The sequence below is a fragment of the Nomascus leucogenys genome, chromosome 15 (genome assembly GCF_006542625.1).
Source record: "Nomascus leucogenys isolate Asia chromosome 15, Asia_NLE_v1, whole genome shotgun sequence".
Taxonomy (NCBI): domain Eukaryota; kingdom Metazoa; phylum Chordata; class Mammalia; order Primates; family Hylobatidae; genus Nomascus; species Nomascus leucogenys.
In genome coordinates, this window is record NC_044395.1 from 26,890,493 (window position 1) to 26,915,939 (window position 25,447).

The following is a 25,447-nucleotide window of genomic DNA, read 5'->3' on the forward strand; positions in this document are numbered from 1 at the left end:
ACGTTTTCACTGACTGACTGAAGGCTGCCTCATCTCTATTAACTTGCTACAAAGTCTCTTGAATTCTTTCATTATTATTCAGAATAGCAAACAGGCTGGACTCAACAGTTGCTAGTAGGTCTACAATTCTCTCATTCACTGGCTCTTTAGAGAACTTCAACATTTGCCATACTCCTGCCCCTCTATCCTTCACTCCTTACAGCACAACTAATCCCTTCACAGGCACTCTTCTTCTCACACAAATGGGCCATGGGGAAGCCAACAGGGAGTTGACGATGGGGGAATATCTGGAAAAAGAGTATTCTAGGCAGAGAAAGCAGCCAATGCAAAGAACATAAGGTAGAAACATGCTTAATGTATTCAAGGTAGAGCAAAGTAAAGAAAGTGGAGAGAGCAGATAAGGTCATAGAAGTAACTTAGCTTACTGGATCTTACTGAGCTGGATCTTGTAGGACCCTGAAGGCCATTATAAAGACTTTGGTTTCTACTATAAGTGAGATGAAGAGCCACTAAAAGATTCTGAGCAAGAAGTGTCATAATCTTTTTTTTTGAGTTGGAGTCTCACTCTACTGCCGAGGCTGGAGTGCAATGGGGTGGTCTCGGCTCACTGCAATCTCTGCCTCCTGGGTTCAAGCAATTCTCCTGCCTCAGCCTCCTGAGTAACTGGGATTACAGGTGCAAACCACCACGCTCAGCTAATTTTTGTATTTTAGTAGAGAGGGGCTTTCACCATGTTGGCCAGGCTGGTCTCTAACTCGTGACCTTGGGATCTGCCCGCCTCGGCCTCCCAAAGTGCTGGGATTACAGGCGTGATCCACCGCACCTGGCCTGAAGTGTCATAATCTTATTTACATTTTAAAATCTCCCTCATTACTATGTTGAGAATACATTATAAGGGGCAAGGGTTAAAACCGGGTGTAGGATTAGAAAGCACTGATGGTGACTTGGACTGAGGTGATAGCAATGGAGGTAGGAGGTATGAGAAGTGGTTCAATTTCAGATGCCCAAAAGGTGGTACTAACAGGACTTCCTAACAGTAAGCACCTGAGATATGAGAAAATGGAGTAAAGCATGACTTTAAGGCTTTTGTCCAGTTAAGTGTGGCAGTACCATCAACTAGAATAAAAGAAGATTTGACAGGCTTATTAAGGAAAGCTTCTGAGACTGGTTTTAGATGTATTACATTTAACATATCTATTAGACATTCATATGAAAATGTTGAATAGGCAGTTCAATATGGAAATCTAGAATTTAAAAGGCCTATCAGAAAATAAAAACTTGAAGTCATCATAATACAGATGGGTTTTAAAACCTGTTATTGGATGAGATCACTGTGAGAGAAGTGATAAATAAAGATGGAGACCCAAGCCTGAGGTCTTAGATATCCAGCATTAAGAGGCGGAGAGAGGAGTAAGAACTAGCAAAGGAGACAAAAAGAGCAACCAGAGCACGGGTGGCAAGAAAAACAAGAGTATGGTATTCTGGACAAAAAGTGAATAAAGTGTGTCAGGAAGACAGAATAATCAATTTTAAGAATTTCTCCTGACAGATCAGGTAAGATAACCACTGAAACAGCCATATGGAAGTTACTGAAACTTTGTCCACAGAAGTTTTTGCAGAGTAGTAAGGACAAAAACCAGATTAGAGTGGAATAAAGAGTGGAATTAAGAGAAACCAGAAGCCAGGCACAATAGTTCATGCCTGTAATCCCAACACTGGGAGGCTGAGGCGGGTGGGTCACTTGAGCCCAGGAGTTCGAGACCAGCCTGGGCAACATGGAAAAACCCTGTCTCTACTAAAAATACAAAAAATTTGGGCCAGGCGTGGTGGCTCACGCCTGTAATCCCAGCACTTTGGGAGGCCGAGGCGGGCGGATCACGAGGTCAGGAGATCGAGACCATCCTGGCTAACATGGTAAAACCCCGTCACTACTAAAAATAAAAAAACAATTAGCCGGGCGTGGTGGCAGGCACCTGTAGTCCCAGCTACTCGGGAGGCTGAAGCAGGAGAATGGCGTGAACCCGGGAGGCGGAGCTTGCAGTGAGCCGAGATCACACCACTATACTCCAGCCTGGGCGGCAGGGCCATACTCTGTCTCAAAAAAAAATAAATAATAAATAAATAATTAAAAAATCTGGCTGGGCACGGTGGCTCGCACCTGTAATCCCAGCACTTTGGGAGGCCAGGGTGGGTGGATGATGAGGTCAGGAGTTTGAGACCAGCCTGACCTACAATGGTGAAACCTTGTCTCTACTGAAAATACAAAAATCAGCCGGGTGTGGTGGTGGGCCCTGGTAATCCCAGCTACTCAGGAGGCTGAGGCAGGAGAATTGCTTGAACCTGGGAAGCGGAGTTTGCAGTGAGCAAGACTGTGCCACTACGCTCCAGCCTGGGCAGCAGGGGGAGACTCTGTCTCAAAGAAAAAAAAAAATTAGCTGGGCATGGTGGCGCCTATAATCCCAGCTACCAAGGCCTGGAGGCGGAGGTTGCAGTGAGCCATGATGGCACCACTGCACTCCAGCCTAGGCGACAGTGAGACCCTATCTCAAAAAATAAATAAGTAAATAAAAACAAAAATAAATAAATAGAGAAGAAAACTAGAAAGAGTACAGACAATCCTTCACAATTTTTCCTGTATAAGAGAGTAAAGAAATGGCATGGTAATTGATAGGGTGAGAGGAAGTGAAAAAATAATATATATATATTTTTTTGAGACGGAGTCTCACTCTGTCTTTCAGGCTGGAGTGCAATGGCATGATCTCTGCTCACTGCAACCTCCGCCTCTTGAGTTCAAGTGATTTTCCTGCCTCAGCCTCTCGAGTACCTGGGAACACAGACGCCCGCCACCACGCACAGCCAATTTTTCTATTTTTAGTAGAGATGGGGTTTCGCCACATTGGCCAGGGTGGTCTCGAACTCCTGACCTCGTGATCTGCCCATCTCAGCCTCCCAAAGTGCTGGGATTACAAACATGAGCCACCGCGCCTGGCCAAAATAATAATTTTTTAAAGTTAGGATACAGTATGATTGTATGCTGACAGGAACATTCCAGGATGTAATGAAATGTTGATGATGTGGGGAAAGGGAGAGAAACTGCTAGTGAATTTAAATTGCACTGGATAGGCAAGAGGGAATGGGATCTAGTGCATATGTGGAGAAGTGACTACAGGCTAAGAGGAGAAGGCAAAAGAATGTACATGTAGGTGCTGGTACAAGGATAGATGTTGTACGACTCTTGAGAAGTTCATATTTTATTGCTTTAATTTCCCAGTGATGTGGAAATAAGGACAATGCCTGAGAAGACGGGGGAGGGAAATGCTAGAATGTTGACAGAGAAGATGTGAAAAATACATCTAGGAAAGTGGAAGAATAAGTGACTCCGGAAATGCAGTATGCCTGGCCTCATTGTGGTCATGAATTTAAGGTGCAAACAGCACGGTTGTGTCTTTTTCTCGAGCGACATTCAGCTGCACAGGTACTGGCACTGAAAAGTGGAGAGACAGATTTAACCAGGGCTGTACACTTTTCCCAAGCAAAACAAGACAGGGGCAAGGATGCGAAAAGTGTATTGAAGGGAACAACTATAATGATTGAGAAGAGAATTTATGTTGGGTAAGGGGGAGAAAATGGACTTCAAGATGAAAAGAGAAAGAGACTTCTGCTTCCCATCATGACAGAATAACAGGAACCAGATTTTCCCTCCTGCCTAAACAAACTAGAAAACCAAAAGCAGTGCAGGATAGCGCTTCCTGAGAAAAGAAAAACAAATGAGGTGAGCGCTACAAATGTCCAAACATATTGCCTAGAGAGTGTCTCCAGCCCTCATCACAAGGACGGGAAACCCAAACAGCAGCTAGGGGTTTCACTACGTTTAAGAGGCAGAGTTCAGAGTTTGAAAAGGCTGAGGTGACTAGAATTTGTGGCACCAAGGGAGCTCTGGATATCTATAGAGAAGGTCCCTGAGGCCTGTGGCTGAGTACTAACCTGTACCTGGGTGTGAGAAAACTATATGAGACCGGGGAAAGAACCATTAGTAAGGAATGGGAATGGGCAGAACAATCAGCAGAGCGCACACAGGGCCAGAAACAGTTAGTATTGCTACCAGCCAGAGTGGAAACACCCTTTAAAGTGCCAGGCATTGGGTAGAGTCCACAGAAAGTTATTGAGTCTATAGTGGAGCCAAAGTAGCCCCCGAGTGATATTCTGGACACACTCTAACAAAACTTAAAGGTAAGCTTCAAAAGGATCAAACTGATTCCAAGTTACCTAACTGCATCACAGCCAAATACAAAACTATTTAGAGAAAATTTTTAAAATCAAGCCCCTAAAACATATACTCACAATGTCTGACATCCAGTTTAAAACTACCAAGCATGCAAAGAAACAGGAAAATATAACCTATCACCAAGAGAAAAAAAATCATCAAAAGAAGCTGACCCAGAAATGGCACAGGTGTTACATTCAGTAAACAAGGACATTAAGTCAGCTATTATACATATTCTATATGACCAAAAAGGTATGGGACGGCATGAACATCATAGAAATATTTTTTAAATGAGTATCAGTAAGCTTTGGAACATCAAATGACCTAATCTACACATAATTGGAATCTTGATGTAAGCGTGTAGAGAGTATTTGAAGAAAAATGCAAAAATGTTTTCTAATTTGATAAAAACTATAAACCACAGATATAAGACATTAAACAATAAGGTGGTAGAGTCAGTGAACTGAAGGCTTTAGTACTGGAGGTGGACTGTTGGAATAAAAGCACTAGAGAGAGTCAGAAAGACAGGGTGCTATCAGGTAATCAAGTAGGATGCTTGAAATTGAGATTATGGAAGGATGGAATTTAGCAAAAATTTCTCATTTCTATTGTCTTTGTTTAATCATTCCACTGCAAGATTTTCTACTATTTTTTTTTCATTGCAAATATATGGCATTTCACTAACTGGGGATTATAAAGGCCAACAAATTTTGTACATGTGTTATCTGTTGTACAAAAGACTTCTTTTGATTTTCCTTACATTTCCACGAATGGTTTGAATATCTGACATCTGTAAATAAATTTTAGTTCAGCATTTGCATCTTCTATTAACTTCACTATAATCTTCAGTGTAGATGTGTGAATCACTGCATCACTGTGATTATTTTACTTTGTAATATCTGACTGCCAGTTATGTGTTAGGTGTTGTACTGTTCCAAACAGTTTACAAGTATGAATTAATCTTTACAACTATCCTGTGTGTTCAGTGATATTATTCCTTTATTATTATTATTTTTTTGAGACAGGATTTTGCTCTGTTGCCTAGGCAAGAGTGCAGTGGCATAATCATAGCTCACTGCATGTTCAAACTCTTGGCCTCAAGTGATCAAGTGGCCCTCCTGCATCAGCCTCCCAAACTGCTAGGATTACAGGCATGATCACTGTGCCTGGCCTATTTCCATTTTATGCACACTGTACAACCTGAGGTTAAGTGAGATTATTTGTCAAAAATTACAGGCAATAAGTGGCAGGGCAGGAAATCAAATCCAAGCAGTTTGGCTCTGTTAAAGCTACATTCTTAATTAACTATTCTCTGGTCCTTTCCTGGATAAGGAATGAATGGGCTTCTAATCCACGGGCCAGATCCAGCCCTTGGCTTAATTTCATCAGGCTTATAGAGTAAACTGCAAAGATCTATGATTATAAAAATTTAGTGACAATTATCTAGAAACCATATGGTGGAAACATCACTACATAAAAGACATTTCTTTTCAAACATGGTGGAGGAGGAGGAAGACGACACTGTTTTCCAAGAAGTTAAATATCTCTTTCCACTGAAATAAAAAATTTCATACCACACTCCCTTTAAACTTTTAGGTTCCTTTTATAAAGGAAAAAAATTTCCAACAAATTCTAGCAATACTTGTATTTTTTGAAACCCAAACAAATAATTTTAAGGAAAAAGCAAGAATAATAAAACTGATAAAAGAGTTTAAACTTATTTTGGGGAGCTTGTCATTTATTCATTGAACAAACATCTGAGACTCTACTGTGCATTGGGGCACATAAATGAAAAGTCCTCAAGCAACTCACATTACAGTATAGTGCTCCTTAAACTGTAATACATGGACTCCTGAAGGGTCCTAGGGTATATTCTTTGTTTTTTTCCTTTTTTCAAACACCAACTTGAACCAGACACCCAGGATACATTCTTAAGACTCAATCTATAAAAAGAATTTTAAAATTTTGTTTTCGTTTTTAAAAATCTAACAACATATTAATACAAGTAGAAATTTGAACTGCTCATATGATCTTAAAACCAAGCATTAACCATAAAGGGAAAAAAATTTATAAATTGCACTATATTAAAATTAATTTTAGCCATTAAAAGACACCATTCAGGGAGTGAAAAGGCAACCCACAGAGTGGAGAAGATACTGCGTTTTCTTTTTTTTTTTTTTTTTTGATACAGAGTTTTGTTTGTTGCCCAGGCTGGAGTGCAATGGCAAGATCTTGGCTCACTACAACCTCTGCCTCCCTGGTTCAAGTGATTCTCATTCTCCTGCCTCAGCCTCCCAGGTAGCTGGGATTACAGGCATGTGCCACCATGTCCAGCTAATTTTTTATTTTTAGTAGAGGTGGGGTTTCACCATGCTGGTTAGGCTGTTCTCGAACTCCTGACCTCAGGTGATCCACCTGCCTTGGCCTCCCAAAGTGCTAGGATTACAGGCGTGAGCCACCACGCTGGGCCAGGAAAGGATATTTCTAATATGTACATCCAAGAAAGGCTCTCATCCAGAATATGTAAAGAACTAAAAAACCCGTAAGAAAAGCAAAAAAACTCAATTTTATAATTAATTTTTTTTTTAGAGATGGGGTCTTGCTGTCACCTAGGCTGCAGTGCAGTGGCACCATCACTGCTCACTGTAGTCTTGAACCACTGGCTCAGGGAAAGTTAGAAAATTTATATCTCAAAAGCACACAGCTAAGGCTTCAGGCCCAAATATTATACCATCATTTGCCCAAATCCACCCAGGGAGGGTGGATTACAGAATAAGTTAATTTTTAAAAATGTCTTTAGGTCCGGCCGGGCGCGGTGGCTCATGCTTGTAATCCCAGCACTTTGGGAGGCCGAGGCGGGCGGATCACGAGGTCAGGAGATCGAGACCACGGTGAAACCCCGTCTCTACTAAAAATACAAAAAAAATTAGCCAGGCGTAGTGGCGGGCGCCTGTAGTCCCAGCTACTCGGAGAGGCTGAGGTAGGAGAATGGCGTGAACCCGGGAGGTGGAGCTTGCAGTGAGCTGAGATTGCGCCACTGCACTCCAGCCTGGGCAACAGAGCGAGACACCGTCTCAAAAAAAAAAAAAAAAAAAAAAAAAAAAAAATGTGTTTAGGTCCTTTGTTAATTGGCTTAGGAAGAAGAAAATGTGTTTGGGCTGGGGGTAAGTGTTATCAGCCAGAAATATAAGATGCTATATAGATCTTTGTAGAACATATTACTGCTTAAAAAAAATGCACATCCCCCATTGAAATTTAGGAGTGCATTTTCAAGCAACTAGCATATCTGTAACAATCTCACTTTACTAGGTCATGAGTAAAAGAGCAGATATATAATGGTGTAGAAATACAATATTTGGTATCATGTTAAAAAATAAAAACGTTTAAACACAAGAATGTAAACAAAAATAGAAAAATCCACTGGCTTGCAAAATGATTCAAATAGAACCATTTTTAAATAATTCACTTACTTTACAACAAAATAATACAAATGTTGACCTATTGGTTTGCCCCGAAAACATCCAGAAATCCCTACATAACGCATGGGACAAAACATACCACATCAAATTATAGAAACAATATTATGGCAATATTTTAATGATGTCAAATGTTGCATTTAAAAGAAAACAGAGAGGGCTCATGCCTATAATCCCAGCACTTTGGGAGACCAAGGTGGGACGATCACTTGAGGCTAGGATTTCAAGACCAGCCTGGGCATCAAAGCAAGACCCCATCTCTAAGAATGGATGGATGGATAGATAGATAGGTAGATAGATACAGATAGATAGATGGGCATGGTGGGGCATACTTGCAGTCCTAGCTACTCCAGAGGCTGAGGCAGTACAACTGCTTGGGCCCAGGAGTTTGAGGCTGCAGTGAGCTATGATCATGCCACTGCATTCTAGCCTGAGTAACAAAGTGAGACCCTGTCTCTGAAAAATAAATAAATAAATAACTCGGCGGTGTGGCTCATGCCTATAATCCCATTACTGTGGGAGGTCAAGGCAGGAGAATCACTTGAGGCCACGAGTTTGAAACCAGCCTGGGCAACATGGTGAGACCCCACCTCTACAAAAATAAAATAAAATAAAAAAATAAAAAATAAAAAATAAAATAAAATATTAGCTGGGTGTGGTGGCGCACACCAGTAGTCCCAACAGCTACTCCAGAGGCTGAGGCAAGAGCACTGCTTAAGCTCAGGCATTGAAGGCTGCAGTGAGCTATGATCATGCCACTGCACTCCAGTCTGAGTGACAGAGTAAGACCCTGTCTCTAAAAAATGAATAAAATTTAAAAATAAAGCAAGGAAACAGAATTTGTTATTATTGCTGTATATCTTGCTATATCTTGCTTATGACAAAGGTGTAAGAAAAGCTAAGGTGAAAAGACAAGCTGCAAGAAAAGCAAGAAACAATGGCATCCATAGAATTAATGGCAATTTTTTTATCACCTTACTTTTACACACCCATAATATTTTGAACACCACACAACCACAGTTTAGTTGTTTTAAAATTGGTGAAGTTCCCACCATACTGATTGTGGATTACAGCCATGCGTCACTGAATGATGTTCTGAGAAATGCATCGTTAAGCAATTTCATCGTTGTGTGAAAATAACAGCATGTACTTACACAAATCTAATGGTAGAGACTACTACACACTTAGACTAAATGGTACAGTCTATTATCCTAGGCTACCAACCTATATAGCATGTAACTGTACTAAAGCTGGAGGCAATTAGGACAAACTGGTAAGAATTTGTGTATCTAAACATAGAAAAGGTACAGTAAAAATACAGTATGAAAGATAAAAAATGGCAGACCTAAACTGGGCACTCACCATGAATGGAGCCTGCAGGACTGGAAGATGCTCTAGGTGAGTCACTGAGTGAGTAGTGAGTGAATGTGAAGGTCTAGGACATTACTGTACACTTTATAAACACTTAGACTATGCTAAATTATACAAAAATATTTTTCTTCAATAATAATTTAAGCTTATTGTAACTTTTTTACTTTAAAAACCTTTCCTCTTTTTGGAAAACTTTTTGACTTTTTTGTAAATAACACTTATCTTGAAACACAAACACACGGCTGGGCACAGTGGCTCACGCCTCTAATCCTAGCCCTCTGAGAGGCTGAGGTGCAATGATCACTTGAGCTCAGGAGTTTGAGACCAGCCTGGGCAACATGGTGAGACTCCGTCTCTATTTTAAACAAAAAAATCACAAACACATTCAGCTGCACAAACATATTTACTTTCTTTACATCCTTATTCTATAAACTTTTCTATTAAAAAAAGGTTTTTTATTTTTAAACTTTTTCATTAAAAACTAAGACACATACACACTAGCCTAGGCCTCCACAGGGTCAGGATCATCAACATCACTGTCTTCAACCTTCACATCTTGTCCCACTGGAAAGTCTTCAGGAACACTAACCTGAATGGGGCTGTCATCTCCTATGATAACAACAACTTCTTCTGGAATGCCTCCTAAAGGACCTGACAGAGGCTATTTTACAGTTAACTTTTAAATTTATAGAGGGTACACACACTAAAAAAAAGTAACAAGTATATAGCAGTAAATGTACTGCTACAGTTTGGATATTTGTCCACCAAGCCTCATGTTGAAATTTGATCCCCAGTGTTGTAAGTGGGCCTAATGAAAAGTGTTGGGTCATGGTGGTGGAACCCTCATGTACAGATGAATGCCAGTGGGGGTGGGGGCAGGGTGGTGAGCAGTGAGTGAGTTCTCTGTTAGTTCCCTGAGAGCTCGTTGTTAAAAAGAGTCTGGTACCTCTCCCCACTCTCTTGCTTCCTTTCTTGCCGTGTGATCTCTACACACACAGGATCCCTTTCACTTTCTGCCATGAGTAGAAGCAGGCTGAGGACCTCACCAGCCTACAGAACTGTGGGCCAAATAAACCTTTTCTTTATAAATTACCCAGTCTCAGGTATTCCTTTATAGCAACACAAATGGACTAAGATATACATAAACCAGCAACACAGTCATTTATTATTATTAGGATAATAATTTTATTATCCTATTATCCAAGGATTATGTACTGTATACAATTATATGTGCTAGACTTTTATATGAGTGGCAGCACAATAGTTTTATGTACACCAGCATCGCCACAGACACGAGTGATGTCTTATTGCACTACTACAAGGGCTACAATAAACATTGCCAGACAATACGAATTTTTTAGCTCCCATTACAATCCTATAAGACCACCACTATATATGTGGTCCATTGTTGACCAAAACATCAATATGCAGTAAATGACTGTATATCCAATTAATGGCACTCTAATAACTTTACCAAAGGAACCCAGTTGGCTTATTTTAGATAATTCATGTAAATTATGAGGTTAGCTATTTGAATGTGTGGGTTCCCTTACTATTTATGAAGCCATTATTGCTCCCAGTTATGTGATTTTAAAACCCCATTTGCCAATCTCCACTAACCAAAGAATCAAACTACTGTACAGGTGTCCCTTGTTATCTGTGGGGAAATGATTCCTGGACCCACCCCACCCCACCCCCACCCCTCAGGATACCAAAACCCATACATGTTCAAGTCCCTGATAGAAAATGGCATAGCATTTGCTTATTACATGCACATCCTCCCATATACTTTAAACCATCTCTAAATTACTTATAATACCTACTATAATGTAAATGCTAATAGCTGCTATACTGTATTGTTTAGGGAATTATAAGAAAAAAAGGTCTGTACATATTCAATACAGATGCAATTTTTTTCTGAGGTTTTTTTTGAGATTGCTGCTATTTATAGATATAAAAACTGAGGCACAGAGATGTTAAGTAACTTGCCCAATATCACACAGCTAGCAAATGGCAAAACCTGGAGACCAACCCAAGCAGCATGGCTCCAGAGGCTGAGCTCATAACCACTGTTACATTGCAAGTACACTACTTGCATCTATAAGGGATTCATAAAACCTTTCCTATCTCAACAAAAGTGAGGTGACTTAATAAAAGCAAATGTGTGCGGGTGCCATACTAAGTGCATATATATGATGTTTCTTTTTTTTTTTTTTTGAGACACAGTCTCACTCTGTCACCCACACTAGAGTGCAATGGCGTGATCTCGGCTCACTGCAACCTCTGCCTCCTGGGTTCAAATGATTCTCCTGCCTCAGCCTCCCGAGTAGCTGGGATTACAGGCATGTGCCACCACACTCAGCTAATTTTTGTATTTTTTTAGTAGAGATGGGGTTTCACCATGTTGGCCAGGATGGTCTTGAACTCCAGACCTCAGGTGATCTGCCTGCCTCAGCCTCCCAAAGTGCTGGGATTATAGGCATGAGCCATTGCGCCCAGCCTTTTCTGAGTATTTTTAATCTTTGGTTGGTTGAATCCACAGACATGGAACTCATGAATACTGAGGGCTGATTGTATATATTTGAATACGAGTAATTCTTACTACTGCAATTCTCACTATGTTCCAGCCACAGCAACCTTTTAAAGGTGTTCCTCAAACAGCCCAAGCTCATCACTGCACCTCAAGACCTTTGCCTTAGAATGCAGATCATTCAGGTCTCAGCTCCAATGGCACCTCAGAGAGGCCTCCCAAATCAACCTAAGAAAAATGCCCTTCCTCCATTCCTCTCTGCACATCCAGAGACAAAGTCTTGAGATGGTACAAGAGACACTCTGATTGGCTATGAGATTGAAATTTTAATTTGGAATGACCAGACTTTTAAGAAAAGCCCAGGAAAGCTATAGATCTGGCTGAAATGTCAACATGTGGCAGAGAAAGAACATTAAACAAAAAATAGTCAAAAGCAGTTTGTTGGGGAAAAATTATTTTCTGTTGTAAATAAGTGAGTAAAATAGTGGCTCCACCTTCCGAACACTTTTTATTTTTTTTTTTTTTTGAGACAGGGTCTCACTCTGTCATGCAGGCTAGAGTGCAGCAGCATGAACATTGCTCACTGCAGCCTTGATCTGTGCTCAAGCAATTCTCTTGCCTCAGCCTCCCATGTAGCTGAGATTACAGGCATGCACCAACATGCCTGGATAATTCTTAAATTTTCTGTAGAGACGAGGTCTCACTATGTTGCCCAGACTGGTCTTGAACTCCTGGGCTCAAGCGATCTTCCCACCTGGACTTCTCAAAGTGCTGCAATTACAGGTGTGAGCCTCCGCATCCGGCCTTGAACATTCTTATCATGTTGTTTTCGCTACCGCCCTAATTACCAGTAAGAACTATGCAAGTGTATTCTTTACGTCTTTTAGTGTCAGCATTCATCCATCAGGATATAAGCCCCAAAGTCTAAGAACGTTGTCATATTCACTATTGTATCACTGACACTTTTTTTTTTTTTTTTGAGACAGAGTCTTGCTTTGTCGCCCAGTCTGGAGTGCAGTGGTGCAATCTCAATTCACTGCAGCCTCAACCTCCTGGGCTCAAGCAAGCCTCCCAACTCAGCCTCCTGAGTAGCCAGAGCTAAAACTGTACACCACCACCCCCAGGTATTTTTTTTTTATGTTTTATTTTTGTAAAGACGAGTTTCACCACGTTGTTCAGGGTGGGCTAAAATTCCTGGGCTCAGGTAATCCACCCACCTCAATCTCCTAAAGTGCTTGGATTACAGGTGTGAGTCACTGTGCCCAGCCTGACATTTAAAATGGTATCCAGTACAGCATAAATGCTCAGATTTTTATGGAATGAACAAACTGCAGTTACACAAAGGTAATAATATCAATTACCTTTGATATTATTTGTATGTACTCCATGGATATGACCAATGTTTTCTAATTTTTATTTTTGTAGAGGTGGTAGGTCTTGCTGTGCTGCCCAGTCTAGTCTCCAACTCCTGGCCTCAAATGATCCTCCTGCCTCCGCTTTCCAAAGTGTTGGGCATGAGCCACTGCATCCAGCCTCTGACCAATGTTTTAACCTGAGCTGTATCCTGCTTTGTTTTTGTTTGTTCGTTTGTTTTTGTACAAATGGGGTTGCCCAGGCTGGTATCAAACTCCTGGCTTCAAGCAATACTCTCACCTTGGCCTCCCAAATCACCGGGATTACAGGTGCGAGTTACTGCACCCAGCCCTGCTTTCCTTACAGAGCGTATCAGGCATCTATTTCCTCCACCTACTAACCAAGGCAGGAGGCAAATGGCTTTTAATGACAACTGGGTGCACCAGGACACTAGGCAAAATATTTATTAAGAGAAACCTCAAGTAGGGGTGGTAGCTCACACCAGTAATCCTAGCACTTTGGGAGGACAGGACAGATTGCTTGAGTCCAGGAATTCCAGACTAGCCTGGACAACATGGCAAAACCCTGTCTCTAAACATTTTTTTAAATGAGCTGGGCATGGTGGTGTTGCACCTGTGGGAGGATGAGGTGGGAGGATCACCTGAGCCTGAGGAGGTCAAGGCTGCAGGGAGCTGTGACTGCGCCACTGTACTCCAGACTGGGGGACAGAGTGAGACCCTGTCTCAACAGAAAAGAAACGAAAAACCTCTCTCTAGCTGACTAGCTCTTTTGCTCATGCCTGTAATCCCAGCACTTTGGGAGGCCTACGCAGGAAGATCACTGGAGCTCAGGAGTGGAGACCAGTCTGGGCAATATGGTGAGATCCTATCTCTATAAAAAATTAGCCAGACCTAGGGTGGTATGTGCCTGTAGTCTCAGCCACTCAGGAGGCTGAAGTGGGAGGATCGCTTGATCCTGGGAGATCAAGACTGAAGTGAGCCATGATCATGCCACTGCACTCCAGCTTGTGTGAGAGTGAGACCTCCTCTCAAAACAAACAAAAACGAAAACAAAACCTCTCTTTTTACTAGAAAGATGCCTAGTATCCTCTTTCTACCTTCCAGAAGTCTAAAATTCCCCTCCTCTAATCTACTGAAAAATGACTGATCAATATTTATCCTGAGCTGCCACTTCCTTTTAGAAGTTTTAATTAACATACATCACCTCCAGATTATGGTAATTGTTCAATCATTTATTTTCATAGAACATGAAAGATTCTACCATTTACATGTATCACAAAGTTTTACAGTTACTGATTAGTCCACTATTCCCTCTCCCATTCCTATCCATGACCAACACAGACACCCTTGAAATTTGTTTCCTCCCTAGGCTGTGTCAAATGCAACCATCTCTCTAGGACAGTACACTGAAGTAGGGGAAGGCTGCTCTAAGGCCCATGTCCCTCTTAGATGTACGTTTCAAGAGGGCAATTTCTATCAATCCAATGAAAAACTGACAAGTTCTTAATAAGGTTCTCATTTATGTTTAACTAGATATATTAAAAAGAATTCTCTGGTTATGTACCTTAACCACATTCACCAACAATATTCAAATCTTTGTATCACATCCATATTCCTTGCCAAGCATGATCCTGACTCTGTGCTTTCACACTGGCTGTTCCCTCTACAAGAGCTCTTCTAAATATGTACATGACTTGCTCCCTTGCTTCATTCTGGTTTTACCTCAAATATTATCTCCTCAGAGGCATTCCCTCACTATCTTATCAAAAACAAGCCAGCAGCGGCGGCTCATGCCTGTAATCCCAGCACTTTGGGAGGCTGAGGTGGGCAGATCACTTGAGGTCAGGAGTTCGAGACTAGCCTGGCCAATATGGTGAAATCCCGTCTCTACTAAAAATGCAAAAATTAGCCGAGCATGGTGGTGGTCGCCTGTAATCCCAGCTACTAAGGAGGCTGAGGAAGGAGAATTACTTGAACCCAGGAGGTGGAGGTTGCAGTGAGCTGAGATCGTGCCACTGCACTCCAGCCTGGGCAAGAGAGCGAGGCCCCATCTCAAAAATAATAATAATAATAATAATAATAATAATAATAATAGCACCGAGCACTCTCTCCTTTACCCTGGTTGTTTTCATTCATAGTACCTATCACAACTTGACTGACAGTACGTATTTAACTGTTCATGCTTATTGTCTCTCTTCCCAACAAAAACGTAAATTATACAAGGGCAGGAGTTGTCTGCCTAGTTCATCATTATCTAGTTAGAATTAGGAAATACTAGATTCTTGTTCAATGAATAAATGTATTTCCCATAGACTTAATTATTCCTGCTATGGTTACGGTTTCAATGAACAAGATGTCACTGGCACAAATGCCCCTCATCCATGGCCAATCTCACAAGCAGATTATAAATATACACAAAATAGAATGATTTTTATGTGTAAAAGCCAAAAATAGATTGAGGGCCTGAGAGTATCTCTGCTCACATATTTTTCAAATACTCCTCAGTAACTATAGAACTTTATTTCAAACCCCTTGCCTAGCACTGAAGGCCCTTTGTAATCTGACCCGACTTCCCTTTCACTCCAATCCCTCTTGTTGTTTCCCTGTATTCTGGGTTTCTATGCTGCAACAATTCCAAGGAACACTATTCATATAGAATATCTAACACAGCATGCAGCCTTGCTTACACTGCAGCCAAACTGATCTAGCCTAGATTCCTACCAAATTTTCTCCTAATTACCACTACAAAAATTTTACCCATTATTCAAAATCCAGCTCCAACACTTTCTCCATAAAATTTTCACTGATCATCCCACCAGAAATTATTTCCTCAATCTGTGAGGGAGTATAGAGCAGTTGGTAACACATCTGAAACTTTTGCCTTATAGTAAAACATGAGTACCTTTAATCTCCTTTAGCATATGGTAAATTCCCAAAGAGCAAGGACATTGTTCTACATATCTTTGCATTCTCCATGGTGCCTTGCATACGGGTGTCAATAAAGTTATTTTAATAATGAATAACTTTTACAGGCACTTTTTTATTGTTGTTGTTTTATAGAGACAGGGTCTTGCTACATTGCCCAGGTTGGCCTCAGGTAATCCTCTCACCTCATCCTCCCAAAGTGCTGGGATTACAGGCATGACCACCATGCCCGGCCTCTACAGACACTCTGAATCACTGCTTTACATTTCCATTTTCTTTCCTCTTAAAGGATAAAAAAAAGTCCACTGAGAAAAGTAGTATGAATCATATTTCAGTTTAAAGTTTGATTTCTCTTGTGGTTCGGTTATATACTACTGCCTTCTTGTGCCTCCATCTCAAAGAGAATGAGAGTTAAGAGTTAGTTATTAGGGAGAAGATGACCTCCGGCATGCTAGTGAGCCAACAAGTAACCAGCAAGGTAGGGGTGTGTAGGCACACATGTATGAGAGAGAGAGACAAGAGACAGAGAGAGAGAATACTAGCTAGTTATCAGGAGAAGACCCAGCTGGAAAGATCTCAAATAATTTGAATCATCAAAGGTATCTGAACAGCAAAGTGATATGGTGAGAACTGCATTTTGATCTAGAGCTCAGATCAGAGCTAAGAGATAAAAATAGTGAAATCATGGGAGTTAAGACTGTCCCAGAAAAAAAACATACAAAGATAGAAAAGGGCTGAAGATGAAATCCTGAGAAATAATTCTATTGGGGACAGGGGAGGGAAGTCAGTGAAAAACAAACGTGATTTGAGAGAGAGCAGACCAAGGAGGGAATGTCATAAAAACCAAAAGAGAAGCAGAGGAAATGAGCAATAATACCAGAAAAGAGGATAAATATTATCAGAGAAGAATCTCATTTGATAATCAGGAGGTTGCTAGTACTTTTAGGACTGACAGGTTCTATACAATTGGGTGGGAGAGAAGAGTAAGCCATATCAGTAAGTTAAAGGGCAAAGAATTATAAAGGCGGCAAATGGGGGCTGCTTTTCCAAGAACTGTGACAGTGAGAAATAGAAGTTTGAGGCAGAGGCAGAGTACAAGTTTGTATGAGGAGGCAGAGTGCAGTGGCTCACGCCTGTAATCCCAACACTTTGGGTGGCCGAGGCAGGCAGATTACTTGAGGCCAGCAGTTTGGGACCATCCTGGCCAATATGGTAAAATCCCATATCTACTAAAAATACAAAAATAAGCTGGGTGTGGTGGCGTGTGCCTGTAATCCCAGCTACTCAGGAGGTCGAGGCAGGAGAATTGCTTGAATCCGGGAGGTGGAGGTTGCAGTGAGTGGAGATCCACGCCACTGCACTCCAGCCTGGGCAACAAGAGCGAAACTCCGTCTCCAAAAAAAAGAAGTTTGTATGAGGCAACAAATGAACTTTCTTATAGGCATAGGAGAAAATAGGGAAACTAAAAAAAAAAAAAAAAAAAAAAGTAAGAGGGGACATACCACCAAGTCCTGGGGGGAAGATGAGGACTGAACAAGAACAAGCAGAAGGAGACAATTTGGGAGGTAGCATAGGACAGAGAAGAATATAGGAGAAACAAGAAAAATGTGTGGTATCGACCAAGGAAGTTAAGGGCACTTCAAATAGTTGGGTAAAGTAATGTACTAAGAATTAAGAGGGGTAAGGCTCAGCAAGAAAAGGTTTAAACAATTGCTGTTTGGAGTGGAACAATAAACTGGAAATGAAAAAAATGACCACTAAGGGCCCAGATGATAATTGCAAAAGAAAAGGAAAAATCACAATTACATGTTCAAAGTAATCTAAAACAGAAGATAAAATTGTAATATCAGATTCCTACAAATATTCTACAGACTCACTCTGTAAGGAAAAACAACAAAGATAAAGTAGTTATATGGAAAGGTTTTCAGAGGTATAAAACCCCTAAGCAGTTAACTGTGTATGTCAAAATGTGCTACACAAATCTTTACATAGCTGAAAGACTCCTAAGATCCAGCAATAGTCCACTTGCTTTAAACAGACAATAAAATTATTAGAGTCAAATTCCAATATTAAAAAGAAACGCAGCTGGACATGGTGGCTCACGCCTATAATCCCAGCACTTTGAGAGGTCGAGGTGGGTGGATCATGAGGTCAAGAGATGGAGACCATCCTAGCCAACATGGTGAAACCCTGTCTCTACTAAAAATACAAAAATTAGCTGGGCCTGGTGGCATGCGCCTGTAGTTCCAGCTACTCGGGAGGCTGAGGCAGAAGAATCGCTTGAACCCGGGAGGCAGAGGTTGCAGTGAACCAAGATCGCACCACTGAACTCCAGCCTGGCAACAGAGCGAGACTCCGTCCCCCCAAAAAAAAAAAATTAAAAAGAAAGAAAAGCTGGTGGTTTTTTTTTTTATGACATTGGCTTCTAACTTCTAAATTACACATCAAGAAAGTTCACTAGAGTGACTGAGTCACTTACTAATTTTTTTTTTCAAAATATTATCACCTTCCCTTTACTTGTAAATGTTCAAGTTAAAACACTTTTTAAATTCTTGTGAGCTTTTAAACCTAAACCCTAAGTACCCCGTTTTCTGTATATTCAGGCAGTTTTCCCATTCACAGGTCTGTGCTGTGGATGCAGATTCAGAATTTCCACAAGTACTGAAATATGAACCAAAGTAGCTTCTCCTCCAAACAATCCCTTGTTAGGTTTTGTAAGTAGAACAGTGACTTACTCTTTTCTGAGAGTTATTTTTGGGGAGAAAAAGACCTTGCTTTATATCCAGGTAATCAACAAGTCAAAATTTCCCAGAATCACGGATAAAATTACTTCTTAAACACATTTCAATTAAGAGCATACTGTTTATGTAAACACACAGATGCATTAATAGGAGTCTTCAGAAATAAAACAAATTTTCTTTCCTTTTCTTTTTTCATTTAGAGTCTCACAGAGCAGTGGCGTGATCATAGTTAACCTCTAACTCAGAATTATCAATAGCACCTATATTGTAGGAACACTGTGAAGATTAAATTAACGTATCTAAAACAATCCTCCCACCTTGGCCTCTCAAAGAGCTGAGATTACAGGAGTGAGCCACTGTGCTCAGCCCACAAATTTTCTTTCTGAAGTAAAGCATGGGAATTTTGCTATACCATTATAAAAGAGAAAAGCAGAGTGGGATGGGTTACTCAATTCCCCGAATTAGTTTTCTTAAAGAGGGGGAGTAGTTATAGTAATTTATTGTATTATACTAATTAAGTGCCAGGCACAGTTTTAAGCATTATAGATACATTAACTAATTTAATCTTCACAATGTTCCTATGATACAGGTGCTACTAATAATGCTGTCCTACTCATAAGGAAACTGCCCAAAGTCATACAGCTTTTAAGTGGTGGCTATTCAGGGAGTCTAATTCTAGAGCCCCTCTCCCTTTTAAAAGGTGATATACAGTATTGCCTCTTAGTAAAATTTGTTCTTCATTTTATGAGACAGTCCCATCTATTAGACAATCAAATATCAGTGGTCTAAAGAAGACATGATGGTTAGGTTCCCGTATATTTTCTTCTTTATTATTTTCTAGTATTTATCCACATTGCCTGAAGGCATGAGAGGCCTCAGGAAGAGGTGGTTCATCCTTTGTATTAGGCTGGTGCAAAAGTAACTGCGGTTTTTGCCATTAATATTATGTTCCCTGAGCAAATCACTACCCCCATTTCTGTCAATACTTTTAAGGCAAATGATTAACTACTACAGACACATACACAGAACAGACTAGTTCTAAGTCTTCCTCATTCTTCTCCAAACTTTTTAACTGGTGGAGAATCTGCCCCTGTGGGCCTAGCTCTCCCTTGCTATATAAAACTAACTTTAAATACTATCTTTGACAAGGTAACTTTCCTGCGCCCTAAAACGACGGTATCGCTTCATCAGTTGTCATCTGGTTGTGTCCTGTAACTGGGGTGGGGGTTAGGAAACAGTCCCCTAAGGAAAAAAAGGAAAAAGATGAACTCAAGAATGGGAGAATTAGGAGGGAAGGTGTAACACGCAGAAAAGGGAGGAAGGGGGGTGGAGTGGGAAGCACTGCTGGTCTGACTTGGAATTTCGTGCAGACAGAACGAGAACAGAAATGGAAGAAGGTGGGGGGTCGAGTCACTGAAACCTGTTAGGCAGCATTTTCTTGGTTTTTCCTTTGATGCGTTTTAGACATTGCTTTACAAGAAACTGAGACCTAACAGTACTAACGGCCCAGCTGGTCAGGACACCGCACGACCCTTCATCTCCCGCTCCCGGCCAGAGCTGGTCCCTTGAAAGCATCGCTCCTCGCCAGCGCTCAGCCAGGCTTTTCTCCCAGCGGCCAGTCGGCGGGAGCGACCACCAGAGCCTGTCGAACCCAAGGCCACAGACCCGCGTTCCAGTCCTCGCCGGCTGCCACCGCGGCTTCCCTGCCAGTGGACAACCCCTGAACACTCCCACATCTCGCAGCTGAACCTGAACCGTGCCTTTCCCAAAGAGCCGAACCCGGCGGCCACACAGTAAAACCCAAGCTGGAGTGAGGGTCTTACCTTTAATAGATTAGACGTCGCCATGTTCCTTCAACTTGGACTCTCGCGAGACGACGCGAGAATTCGTGGCGTCCCGGCCAGGCCTTGACCGGAGGTCGGAGTTCCCACCAGGGCCCAGGGCCCGCCGGCCCGCACCGGGGTGTGGTGGGCGCTGGAGCGGCGCGCCGACAGCGCTGACCTCGTCCCAAGCACCAGGAGCTTCCTCACTCTTGTGCCCTACATGGTCACCGGAGCTTCCCCACGCGAAAGACCTCATGCACGCGCTCAGGAAGACGGGAACGGCGAATGCTGAGAAGGTAACAGGAGCCAACCTGACTTGGAAGAGGAAGCATCGACTCCACGAGCCTCCCCGACTCCTTCGGATTAGCCTTTGTGGTTGCACCCGCCGCGGCCACCTGCAACGAATTTAGCTCGGCTTAGGCCCTGCAGCTCAGGTTCCGCGGCCACGTCACGTGACGCGAGGGCGGGGACGCGCTCGGGAGCGAGCGTGGGAGCCTGGAAGCCTCGGTGCGTCCCGAGGCCGCAACGAGGCCGGGACCGCGCCCTCTGCTGGCGGGACCTGGCGTTTTCCCGCACCCTGCCCCAAATCCCGGACTCGGTGTTAGGGAGGTGCATTGTCCTGAAATGCTTACAACAGCTGTCTTCAATAACTCGTGCATCTAATGCGCCCAGTAAATATGTGTTGAGTGCACAAGCGTGTTGACTCTTAATATTTCTATTCAGATATGCTTGGCACTTAGATAAAATATTGTTCAGCGCTTTGGGAGGCCGAAGGGGGAGGAACACTTGAGGCCAGTTCAACACCCTCATCATTACAAAAAAGTTTGAAAAAAAAAACAAAAAGATTGTTTAGGGAATTAATATTAATCTTCGATGTTCTGAAGGAACATTATCCTAGAAGATCCTAAACCATAAGCCCCCAGGTTTTACCCCTTCAGACCACACACCAACTGGCCAATGAGAGAATATAATTTACATGTAGAACCTGCAGGTTACCTGGTATTGTATTATGCATGTTTACAACATGCCTTCATACGGCCATAATGCGTAGAAATAAGTAAGAGCTGTGGACTAAGAGAAGAGGGATGGGCCTACTTAAAGAATCCACTCAAGTAGTTAATACTTGTTTGAGCACTTATATGTACTAGGCACAGGAAGTACAGGATTAAGTAAAAGAAGACCCCTGCCCGTTTGGAGTTTATGGCCTAATAAGGTAGCCAAATGTTAAGCATGGTTACACAAGTCAAACATTACTTTGTGGGAGATGTGATAAATACTGCAAAGAGGCTGGGCACAGTGACTCACGCCTATAATCCCAGCACTTTGAGAAGCCGAGACACCTGGGGTCAGGAGTTCGAGACCAGCCTGGCCAACATGGTGAAACCCTGTCTCTACTAAAAATACACAAATTAGCTGGGCGTGGTGGCGGGCACCTGTAATCCCAGCACTTTGTGAGGCCGAGACACCTGGGGTCAGGAGTTCGAGACCAGCCTGGCCAACATGGTGAAACCTTGTCTCTACTAAAAATACACAAATTAGCTGGGCGTGGTGGCGGGCACCTGTAATCCCAGCTACTCGGGAGGCTGAGGCAGGAGAATCACTTGAACACTGAGGGTGGAGATTGCAGTGAGCCAAGATCGCGCTATTGCACTCCAGCCTGGGCGACAGAGCGAGACTCTGTCTCAGAAAAAAAAAAAAAACTACAAGCAAAATAATACAGTGTGCACTTGACAGCGTAGGAGGGGAAAGGAAACTAGTATCCTAATCTTCATCTACCCAAGCCACCCTTTGTTTATGAAAGGAACTTTGTAACTGAACCTTAAGACAACTTTTGAGAGCCTGATTTCAGCGTCCCACTGTCAACCGAAGCATTCCAATTTTCCTAACTCACTTGTTCTGGAAACAACACTGCTACATAACTCTGACTTCAATAAGTTCTCCATTCTATTGACCCCACCACTTGTTATCTGCCATCTCCTTCTGTTTTCACTCTTTTTCATCCAATTTAGAAGCGGCCCACTGTTATAAAAATGTTTAAATATTTAAAATGCTTAAATATTTATTTCTTAAAGATAGCACAGGCACATAATACAAAATTCAGAAAGTGCTAAAAATAATACAATCAAAAGTAGGCTTCCTTCGACTTTCTGGAGTGATGTAATGTTCTATATTGTGGTAGGGACTTCAGTTATTCAGGTGTATGCACTTGTCAAAACTCAGCCAGTATACCGTTAAGATTTATGCATTTCAGCCAGGCGCAGTGGCCCAGGCCTGTAATCCCAGCACTTTGGGAGGCGAAGGCAGGCAGATCACTTGAGCCCAGGGGTTCAAGACCAGCCTGTGCAACGTAGCTATCTCTATAAAAAATAATAAAAATTTTAAAAAATTATGTATTTAATTCAAAAGAGAAAATAGTAAACAAAATTTGAAGTTTAGTGCTATCCATACTGAAGAATTTAGGAGTAAGTGAATCTATATTTATAATTTACTTGGAAATGTATCAAAAAATAAGATGAACTGATGGTTGAGTAGAAACATTGATAAAGCGGGCCTGGCACAGTGGCTTGCACCTGTAATCCCAGCACTTTGGGAGGCCGAGGCAGGTAGATCACCTGAGATCAAGGGTTCAAGACCAGCCTGGCCAACATAGTGACACCTCGTCTGTAATAAAAATACAAAAAATTAGCTGGGCGTGGTGGTGGGCACCTATAATCCCAGCTACTCAGGAGGCTAAGGCAGGAGAATAGCTTCAACCCAGGAGGCGGAGGTTGCAGTGAGCCAAGATCGTGCCACGGCACTTCAGCCTGGGCAACAAGAGCGAAACTCTGTCTCAAAACAAACAAACAAACAAACAAAATATATATATATATATATAGCAAGTATAGTAAAATGTTAATGATGGAGTCTAGGTGGTGGCTATGCTAGTGTTCCCTGTGTAAAACCAGCTCATCTATATGTTTAAAATTTTTCATAATTAAATATTTGGGGAAAATTTTTTTAAAATAGGCCTGTCTTCCTCCACAGTCCCCCAGGCATCCATTCTTTCTTCTCATAGACAATGGTTATGTTTCTTGTGAATGCCTAGGACATTCTGTGCATGTATAAGCATTCATGTATGTATTATTTTTTCTCTCCCCACAAATGATGGTATACTACATATATTCTTTAACATATTTGTTTTCACTCAGCAGTGTGATATAAATTACTGAAAAAAAATTTTGTGCCTATTTTTTTTCACACTTTCTTTTCTTCTTCTTTTTGAGACAGAGTCTTGCTCTGTCTCCCAGGCTAGAGTGAGGTGGCATGATCTCCACTCACTGCAACTCCCACCTCCCAGGTTCAAGTGATTCTCACACCTCAGCGGCCTGAATAGCTGGAATTACAGACCTGAGCCACCACACCCGGCTAATTTTTGTATAGAAACGGGGTTTTACCATATTGGCCAGGCTGGTCTCAAATTCCTGGACTCAAGCAATCCTCCCACCTCAGCCTCCTAAAGTGCTGAGATTACAGTTGTGAGCCATCATACCTCACCCTTGACCTTAAAAGTCAAAGCTTTTAAGTTGTAAGAGGGGTTTTGTGAAATTACATTGGCAAGTAGAAATGAGCATATGTTTCTTCTTATACTTATATAAGACATATATAAAAGGCAACCGTTCCTTCTTATATTTCATAGCCTCTTATGTGATTAATTACATGGGAAAATGCTCAGAATATAATAGGTAAAAATATAGGATGCACAATTCCACATATGTGCCACAATTCCAATGTATAGAAAGAAAGCTCATGCTTGTAATCCCAGCACTTTGGGAGGCTGAGGCCGGTGGATCACGAGGTCAGGAGATCGAGACTACGGTGAAACCCCGTCTCTACTAAAAAATACAAAAAATTAGCTGGGCGTGGTGGCGGGCACCTGTAGTCCCAGCTACTCGGGGAGGCTGAGGCAGGAGAATGGCGTGAACCTGGGAGGCGGAGCTTGCAGTGAGCCGAGATTGCACCACCACTACTGCACTCCAGCCTGGGCGACAGAGCGAGACTCTGTCTCAAAAAAAAAAAAAAAAAAGAAAGAAAGAAAGCTACAGTTTTATTTCCTACACTGAATAGTGGATAAACTGGAAAAAATATTCAAAATGTTACCAGTGTTTGTGAGTAGTAGAAAAAGGGATAATTTTACTTTTATTTATTTAAAATCTTTTTAAAAATCACCTGCTGGCTGGGCACAGTGGCTCATATCTATAATCCCAGCACTTTGGGAGGCTGAGGTGGGCAGATCATCTGAGGTCGGGAGTTCGAGACCAGCCTGACCAAGATGGAGAAACCCTGTCTCCACTAAAAATACAAAATTATCCAGGCTTGGTGGCGCATGCCTGTAATCCCAGCTACTTGCGGGGCTGAGGCAGGCGAATCACTTGAACCCAGGAGTGGGAGGTTGCGGTGAGCCGAGATCACGCCATTGTACTCCAGCCTGGGCAACAGAGCGAAACTCCGTCTCAAAAAAAAAAAAAAAAAAAAAAAAAAAAAATTCACCTGCTAATTTAAGAAAATTTAGCCATCATGTTAAACCATAATACCTTACAGAATGAAAGTTCTCTATAATCTTTTCTCTCCCACCTCCTAAAATATCCACTGTTAGCCATTTGTTTTATTCTTCTCATTTGTTTTCTGTGTATGCAGTAAAACATATATAAAGGAGTTTGTCAAATGTGGCTGATCATTTACATCAAAATAACCTGGGGTGCTTATTTTAAAAGCAGATTTCTAGGCTCTATGCTCTGAAGATTCTGATTCGACAGGTCAGGAGTGAGGCCCCAAATCTACCTTTTCCCTAAGCATCCCAGGTGACTTTTCTTGTGCACCAATGGCCAAGAATTCTTGTGCATCAATGGCCCAGAATTTCTCATAGAATGCTTAAGAATGTGTGCTTTAGAACCAAACAGATCCTGC

The 25,447-nt window shown here is 41.9% G+C and overlaps 1 protein-coding gene across 1 annotated transcript in view; it reads right to left on the reverse strand.

The window, feature by feature from the left end:
- The window catches only part of CUL5 (cullin 5), a 102,677-nt gene extending 81,486 nt beyond the window's left edge, over positions 1-21,191 (reverse strand). Inside the window, exon 1 of the mRNA XM_003253093.4 lies at positions 20,504-21,191. Coding sequence (XP_003253141.1) covers positions 20,504-20,527 — 24 coding nt within the window. The 5' untranslated portion in view covers positions 20,528-21,191. The remainder of the gene's footprint in view (positions 1-20,503) is intronic.
- Between the last annotated feature and the right edge of the window lie 4,256 nt (positions 21,192-25,447).